Source organism: Taudactylus pleione, unplaced genomic scaffold (genome assembly GCF_031769625.1).
Source record: "Taudactylus pleione unplaced genomic scaffold, aTauple2 ptg000384l, whole genome shotgun sequence".
Taxonomy (NCBI): Eukaryota; Metazoa; Chordata; class Amphibia; order Anura; family Myobatrachidae; genus Taudactylus; species Taudactylus pleione.
This window is the reverse complement of record NW_028284785.1, coordinates 1,187,963-1,197,179: the sequence shown is the minus strand read 5'-3', so window position 1 is coordinate 1,197,179 and position 9,217 is coordinate 1,187,963. Positions and strand designations below refer to the sequence as shown.

At 43.7% G+C, this 9,217-nt stretch overlaps 1 protein-coding gene across 1 annotated transcript in view; it reads left to right on the top strand.

The window, feature by feature from the left end:
• Positions 1–1,702: 1,702 nt before the first annotated feature.
• The window catches only part of LOC148507789 (cell adhesion molecule CEACAM1-like), a 57,380-nt gene continuing 49,865 nt past the window's right edge, over positions 1,703–9,217 (top strand). The window contains exons 1-2 of the mRNA XM_088445583.1: positions 1,703–1,766; positions 3,301–3,603. Coding sequence (XP_088301709.1) covers positions 1,703–1,766; positions 3,301–3,603 — 367 coding nt within the window. The remainder of the gene's footprint in view (positions 1,767–3,300; positions 3,604–9,217) is intronic.

The window sequence follows — 9,217 nt, the reverse complement described above, 5'->3', positions numbered from 1 at the left end:
GATTTGTTACTGCTAATGCAAGGATCCGTACGGCTAATGAGAGGATCCGTACGGCTAATGCGAGGATCCGTTACAGCTAATGCGAGGATCCGTACGGCTAATGCGAGGATCCGTACAGCTAATGCGAGGATCCATACAGCTAATGCGAGTATCCGTTACAGCTAATGCAAGGATCCGTACAGCTAATGCGAGGATCCATACGGCTAATGCGAGGATCCATACATGATTAAAAAAAAATCATACTTACCATATCCTTGGATGGCTGCCTCACTGGTCCATGTAGGCATCCAATGGTCTTCAGAAAATAACAAATTAAAAACTGAAGACAAAGCCATAGCAACTGTACACTCCAATCAGTATTCATTCCTATAGAGTGACCAGGGATAAGCCCTTATTTCAGGTTTGCACTGTACAGTATGTGCAGTGCGTGTCTGTGGGGTTTGCTTTTCTATTTGTTATTTTCCAAAAATCATTGGATGCCTACATGGCACGGTGAGGAGGTCTTCCAGAATTCTAGTCCAGGACTTACCAGTTTGGAGCTGGTTAATGTGAAGGCAGGGGGTCCTCATGCTGTGTGTGTCCTTGCTATGGCATTATTCACCCGACTGATCCAGCCTGGTGCTGGTTATTGGATAATAGGGGGAACCCCCATGCTATTTTTCCCCCTATATCCAGTACCAGCCCAAGGTGAAAGGTCTGGAGCTGGTTATTAATTTGGGGGGAACTCCCGCCATTTATTTATTTTTTTCATTTTTTACCGAAGCAAAACCTGTGATCTGTGAAGTGCTTCTCCCAAACTTGCTTGCCATAGGCAGGTCTGTTGTTTGGGTGGGTTTTCCATTGTTTTTGATCGGGTTTTCTCATTTTGAATGTAAGAATATTGATTGTTGGTCTGATTTTCTAAACAAAAGTTTTGATTTGTAAAAAATAAATTGTGTTATTTAATCCATTAAAATGACAAAGTTCCTTTCATGGAATTGTTTACCTAAGTAGCATTATATACAAACTGCTGGAATAAATAGTAAATAGTAATCAACCAAGTGCTGTCAACAGGGGGAAGTGATTAGTGCTGTATGGTTTGATTCAGAGGTGGACATAATGCTGATATTTGTGCAGTTTGCAGATGTTATTTTGTATTTTTAGTCTGTCGAGCTGGTTTTCCGATGGCGGTTCGCAGTGAGGATTTAGATGCAGAGTGATTGGCAGTCAGGGAGCGTTTATTCGGGTGGCTTGAGAGACGCAGTAACGTTACAAGCATTCTTTGGGTGTGTCGCAAACAGCGACTGTGTCTTTGGGATGCAGCTTCCATGGCCACTGCATTTTAGTTCTGACCAGGGGTGTATCTATAATGGGTGCAAAGTGTGTAGTGCACACGGGCCCTGGGTCCAGGGGGAGCACACCCACTGCACACCCTGCACCCAATTAAATATACTTACCTCTCCGTCGGCCTGGCGATGGCCGCAGATCAGCAGAAATCCCTGGGAAAATGGCCACTGCAGCCATTTTCCCGGTGATTCACGCATGCACTGTCAAGATGTCCCGGGAACTCGGCATGGGAGCCATGTTCCTGGAGAAATGCACAAGCGCATTAGTCTCTAGCACAATGCTGGAGAGGAGGGGGTCCGATTGGAGCCTGCACACGGGCCCACACCTCTGGTTCTGATGAACATTCTGAGCAGCCTTATGGTTGCTCAGTAGTTCAATGGTGCAACCGGTGTGCATCCAAGACTGCATCTTTAAACGCAAACGACAGATCAAAGATGCCGGTAATGGTGGATGCAGCTGTGACCACCTCTTAACCAGGCCGGTAGTGTGGAATCTGCTTGTTAAAAGCTCCTGTGAATTTTTTATGGAAGGATTACTCTATCTCACAGGTTCTCAAACTCGGTCCTCAGGACCCAAAACAGTGCACATTTTACAAGTCTCCACACAGAATCACAAGTGAGATATTAGCGCCACCTGTGGATGTTTTAAAATGTGTCAGTGAGTAATGAATACACCTGTGCACCTGCTGGGTGACCTGCAAAACGAGACCTGTGTGGGGTCCTGAGGACCGAGTTTGAGAACCACTGTTCTATCTGAAGCTCCTCTGTTGAAATTAAGTTTATACTGTACATCCAAACTGGTTTGTGTGTGAGCAGATTTTAAAGAGGTATTAATTGTATAAATATCATCAATGTAACTTTTATTTTAAATGCATAGAAAGTCAATAATCAGTCAAATCAGGGTGTGTTCTTCTAAGTCTCACACAGAAATAGTGTTGAATACTTTAGTGGCACATTTATATTTTAGTTATGGAAGAAAATAATTGTCACTGGAAATAGATGCCCATTTGTGACATCACAAGGTTATAGTATTTTTATCTATTACTATACTACCTAAAGCAGGCGCATTCAACATGTGGCCTTCCAGCCGATGTGGAACTACACATTCCAGCATGTCTTGCTGCAGTTTTGCTAATAGGGCATGCCTCCGCGGTCTCTCACCAAACCGACACACAGCAGCGTGGGCTGGGCTGGGGAGAGAGACTGCTGCCGCTAAGCAGAGGCAATTACTGCTCTCTCACTGCCCATGTTTTAAGTGATGAAAATATAGTCAGTTTAATAGTATAATGTGGTTTAAAAGTTTAATAAGCCCCAAGGGGGATAATTTACTAAAGGTCGGTTTTGAGTTTTGCATTGATTTTCCATCACTTTTCCCAAGCCCTGGGCTTACCAGTTTGGGGCTGGTTAATGTGATGGCAGCGGGACCCCACGCTGTGTGTCCCCTTGCTATGGCATTATCCCCCCAGCTGGTTCAGCCCAGTGCTGGTCTTTGGAATATAGGGGGAACCCCACAATGTTTTTCCACCATATTTTTCAATACCAGCCCAGACTGAGATGTCCGGGGCTGGTCACTAATTTTGGGGGAGTCCCAAGTCATTTTTTTTTTTTTTTTTTAACATTTTTTAACAGTTTGTCCATTTTTTAACCTAATGAAGCCAGTGTGATCTGTGCAGTGCTTGGGTTTGTTGTCATTTTTTTTATTTCTTTTTGCCGTCAGTTTTAAACTTTTAAACTGAAAGATCAAACCTACATCGACTTTGGGTTTCAATTGAAGCTGAAACTCGACAGATGATATTGTCGTCTTTTTTTTTACAGCAACACGATGGCGATGTCTGTTATTTACCGTCTGATTTGGTTTAGAACGAAAAAGTGAACTTTTGTAAAATATACCCCCAAGAATGTATTACTTATCATTCATTTGACCATTTGTTTTGTTGTATTTATTTTGCACTAACACTGACATTGTTCTTTCCAGCTACAACGTGTGCTCTGGCACAATTCAACGCACCTATTGGGGGGTCGGTGTATCTGTTTGGAGGCTCACCTGTTGTGCCGGACCATCAGATAGAGTGGAATGGAAATGGAGCTTTAATTGCAAGACGTCTTCCTTACCAAAATTCAACATACTCTGGGCGATGTACTAATAAAAAATGTGAATTATTCCCTAATGGGACCCTGAGGATAGACCAGCTTTTGAACAGTGATAACTTAACCTTTTCAGTGACACTTCAACTTGGAAGCCAGAAAATCATAGAAGACATCAAACTCAATGTGTACAGTAAGTGTCTACTTCATGCCTAAATATATTTGTATTTTATAAAGAGTTGCAGAACAGAAAAGGGCAGTGATTCAGTTGATCTAATAAATGATTTAGTAGACTGCACCTAACAACTGCTAATACTCAATAAATAAGAGGATACAAATACTTCCAGCTGTAGTTCTGCTGTTCAATGTGACCCAATTAATTACTACTCAATGGTCTACCATACCATAACATTTATTTTCCAGTAGACAATAATTAAATACTGTTGAAAGTTTGTTTCGATATAACTTCTGCGCAGTTTTGACTAATAGTCTCCCATTACCTACTGTGGGTCGACTCAACAGCCTGGAGAGGGAGAAAGGATGGGTGGGGGGGTTACAAGACACGTCAAGATGACATATTTCATCAGGGGATTATTTATCTAGTTCACTATTTCCCACATACTTTTTTAGGGGTTAATTGATAAAACTTTATCATTCCATCACACTGGTACTTCAGTGGGGCACCTATGGTGTACATATTGTATTACATAAGGGCTCCAGTAATTATTGGGTACCTCTGAGGCTCTGCCATCAGTCAAAATGGAGGAGGACCATGTTCTTGTGAGTCCAGGACTGACATATGAATATTTAGGTGAAACACTTTTCACTGCTCTGTGAGTTTGTTCATTTATACAAATGTAGAACAAAACTAATATGTGTCTCTTAAGGAAAGGTTGAGATCCTGGCCCTCAGCTTATGCACCTCTGGTGTAGATAACACTATTGTCATCTCTGAAGCATTTCCATTTAGTTTGCATATGTCATAACTAGAGGTGAGCCTCGGATCCCGGAAGTTCATAGTGGTTTGGATTCCTTGGAATCCGAAACGCTCCATACTTCCGGGATCCGAGGCGATCTGTGCCGCAGCTGGAATCTCCCTGTCTGCCTCAGATCTCCCGCACTGAGAACACCACTAGCACTCCTGCACTGCTGACACCGGCAGCACTCCAGCACTGAGGACACCACCACCACTCTCGCACTGCAAACACCGCCGGCACCCCTGCACTGCCGACATCCACGCACTGAGGACAATGTCGGCACCCTCTGTCACACTAATTGTACCATTGGTGTATCCAACCTGCACTGTATCCGGCCTGCACTGTAACCTGAGCTGTACCCGAACTGCACTGTAACCTGAGCTTTACCCGAACTGCACTGCATCCGACCCACAGTGTATCCAACCCACGCTGTATCCTACATTGTATGCGACCTGCACTGTATCAGACCCACACTGTATCCAAACCACACTGTATCCAACCCGCACTGTATCCGACCCACACTATATCCAACCCACACTATATCCTACACTGTATGCGACCTGTGATGTATCCGACCCGCACTGTATCCAAACCATGCTGTATCCAACCCGCACTGTATCCGACCCACACTATATCCAACCCACACTGTATCCTACACTGTATCCAACCCGCACTGTATCCGACCCACACTATATCCAACCCACACTGTATTCGATCCACACTATATCCAGCCCACACTGTATCCTACACTGTATGCGACCTGCGATGTATATGACCCACGCTGTATTAGACCCACACTGTATCCAACCCACACTGTATCTGACCCACACTGTATTCGACCCACACTGTACCCGATCTGCACTCCATTCAACCCGCAATGTATTCAACCTACACTGTATATGACCCTCACTGTATGCGACCTGCACTGTAACCTGCACTATATCTGACCTGCAGGTACAGAATGCTGTTTTTATGGCTGGGGACATTTTTGGGAGCTGCTCAACTATAAGGATGATTGATCGGGCTTCCCATGGGCACAGAGTGTCAGTCATAAGTGGCCCAGGGCCCCCCAGGAGGACGGTACAGATTGCGTACTGAGAATAGGCATGTTCTGGGTGCATGTGCACTTGTGTAGGGGGCATACACCTTTGCTATTGCTACTTTTCACATGGTTTAGGGTTTTTTTCTTCTATGCTGTTTGTTAACTACTTTGTTAGGGCAGCACAGACAGTGTAATGGTTAGTGTTACTGCCTCACTGTACTGAGGTTTTGGGTTCAATTTCCACCACGGCCATAACTGTGGAGTTTGTATATTCTCCATGTGCTTGCGTGGGTTTCTTCCGGGTACTCCGGTTTGCTCCCACACGGCAAAAATATACAGGTAGGTTAATTGGATCCCCACAAAAAAATAACTAACCCTAGTTTGCGTTCATGTGGTACGGAACATAGATTGTAATCTCTACTGTGGCAGGGACTGATTTGAACTGCTAAAATATTCTCTGTAAAGTGCTGAGGAATATGTGTGCGCTAAATAAATAACTGGTCATAATAAAAATAATAATATTATTATTATTATTATTAACTACTAGATCAATTGTATTTCATACATTCTAAGAAATATCTATGTTGGATTGTTTTCTATTGAAAGTACTTGCGAGTTAATTTGATTGGTTACATTACTAATTTGCAAAACAGTTTTAAACAGAAATAACTGCTGTGTATATGTGCCTCTGCTCTTCTGCTTAGTTTAGCCAGCCAGCCTTTGGCCTGTGTTGGTGAACAATATTGTGAGCTGTAAGGTGATCAAAATTGAGTGGAAATGACTAAAATTAATGTTATTAAGGTTAATAGTACTCTAGGAACAAAAAAAGGCCCAAATTATGTGATTTTAGCTTTTTTTATAAAAATTTTTTAAAAAAAAACAAAACCGGTCCCTGCATTTTGGCAAAACCAGATGAATTAAAACCAAAACCAGCAAAAATGGTCCGGCGCACATCTCTAGTCATAACCAGAACTGTTGAGATGGCCCCTGGTCCCAGTACTGAGGGGGTGTGACCACAGACCGTCTTAAAAAAATGGTGAAAAATAAAATAGTATGTGCAGCACCGCAGCAATTAGTACCACCACCAACCCACCCCCTCTCCTCTCCGCGCCCCTGGCCATAACATAGTCAGTGTCTACTTAAGACTTTTAATTTTACAATTCATTTAGTCATATGCAATTCCTGTTAATTGTTAATAACTTGACTGCATTTCACAAGTTATTGACTTGATTACAGTAAAAAATTTCCATGAATTTCCCTGATAAATAAACCTCTACACCCATTCACTGTGTTTCCTGATAAAGGATAGAGTTTGATCTTGCAGCTGAATTAAAGTTACAGCCATCTGATCCTTATTGTTTAGCTAAACGAAAGACTATAAAAAATAATATAGCACTAACTTTTCCTTATCCATTATCTGAATGTGGAGTAGAGATAGAATTTAAAAGCTTCCTGTCGCAAAGTAGTGCTCTGGCTGCGTATGCTGTCAGCGGGGCTTAATTATGCACGCCCCTGTAACAGCGTTCAAATGCACTGGCACGCCTGCGGTTTCCCGACCACCCTCACTCTGCACCCCCAAATGGACACCTCCTGTCAATCAATCTGCCATTCTTCTAGTTCGCGCAAGGTGCACTGCAATGCGCAGAATGCAAACATCGGCCGGCTGCGTGCGAACAAACCTGAATAAGGCCCTAAATCCAAATTTGCAATTTAGCCTATAAATTGACTGGGAATTCGTGAGGCACAAGACACAGCATTTTACAGAATTTAACAGTTTCCCAAAAGTGTGTTTTTTTGATGTCTCTGTCTTTGTAATTAATTTTAAAATACTATAATTCATGCAATGCTTGGTAAATGCTTTTTCATTTTTTTAGAGAGAAAAATTGACATCACTTTACCTTGTAACAAAGCTGAAGATAATTATTCCAGACCAACTTCCTCAAACTCAGTGTTCCCTTTACAGATATATTTAGTTAAAGCTACTTATATGGCTGTCAATATAAAGCAAAGTGCATATCCTGAGCCAATCAGTTAGGAAGATACTCAAAGGTCAAAGGGTCAATTACTATCAGCAAAATACACACATTCCACTTTTGCAATGTCCTAACAGAACTGTACAAAACCTCCTAAAACACTCCTCATTCCAGCTCAAGTTATGAAGTAAATTTTGAGGAGACATTGGGTCTGATTTTGTAGTAAACGCAAGTTCACTGCTGATCGCAGATTCCAGATTATTGGCAATCTGCACGTACTGTACACAGGACCCAATCTGCGAGTGTGCAGAACGGGTCCTGTGTAGTCGCACGCACGCCTTTAAACGCCTCTGCCCGATTGACAGGCAGAGACATTTAAGGGGCGGTGCAAGGGCGTTTTACGGGAGTGGCTAGCCCAGTATCTGCATGTCCTGGGCTCGCAAGTCAGCCAGTCTGTGTAAGCTGAGGTTTATTCAGCTGGCCAGAGGCTCGGCTGCGTGCAGCTTTGCCGTTCCGATCCTTGCCTAATCAGGCCCTTTGTGACTTGGCTTTATTTAAAACGGTTCACTAATGTAATTTGTGTAGAACAAGATATTAGGGGCACAAGTAATGGAAGATGTACATAGATTGATTTGACTAGTTACCTTAAAATAAAAAATACTATAAGCCAGGTTATTTATTTATTTATTATTTTATTTATTTGTTATTTATATAGCACACACACATTCCGCAGCGCTTTAAAGAGACTATTTGTCCATACGGGATCGCTCAAAATCCCGACGCCGGAAGACCGGCAGCAGTGAAGATCCTGACAGGTAAGTATATTAACTATACCTAACCCTGTCCCCCCCTAACCCTCCTGGGGGGGTGCCTAACCCTAACCTTCCCCGGGGGTGCCTAACCCTAACCCCCCCTTCCCCTAGCCTAGCCTTAACCCTCCCGGGGGGGAGTGCCTGACCCTAAGTTCCCCCTGGGAGCCCCTAAACTAACCCTCCCACCCACTGCTGTCTGCACCCGCTGCTCGGCTTTTCTTCGTTTGGTATGCCGGGCTCCCGGTGTAGGGATAATGATAGGTGTCGGGATTTCGATGCCTATCTTTAGTTCATCCTTTTGGGATTGGGAAGTCGGCGGTCGGCATTTCGACAGTCGGCTTCCTGACTGTATACCGTCCATACACATCAGTCCCTGTCCCAATGGAGCTTACAATCTATGTTCACTACCACATGTACACACACACACATACACACTATGGTTAATTTTTGTTGGGAGCTAATTAACCTACCAGTATATTTTTGGAGTGTGGGAGGAAACCAAAGCACCCGGAGGAAAACCACGCAAGCACAGGGAGAATATACAAACTCCACACAGTTAGGGCCATAGTGGGAATCGAACCCGCAATCTCAGTACCGTGAGGCAGTAATGCTAACCATTACACCGTCTGTGCTGCTAAAGATCAAAATCTATATATACAATAAAGCGAAAATAAATACAACAAAGCTCCAAAGTATTGCTCACTTATAAAGGTGGGTGCTGAGAGGGGGGGGGCGGGTACAGTTTACCCGTGCCCGGGCTTGCTAGAGGGGCCTGGCGGGCCCCGGGTCCGACGTTGCCCCCCTCCCTCACAGCAGCTCAGCACACAGCTGCAGCAGCCGGAGCAGTCTCCTATGGCTGTGGGGGGAAGCGATCACACTGATCACACTGGTACTCTACCAACAGGTGACATAATATAGCGGCATGGTTCCATAAAAGTCTGTGGAAAATGGTCACAATGAGTTGGACATTCTTCTGATAAAGGAGGACCCGAATGGATTAGAGT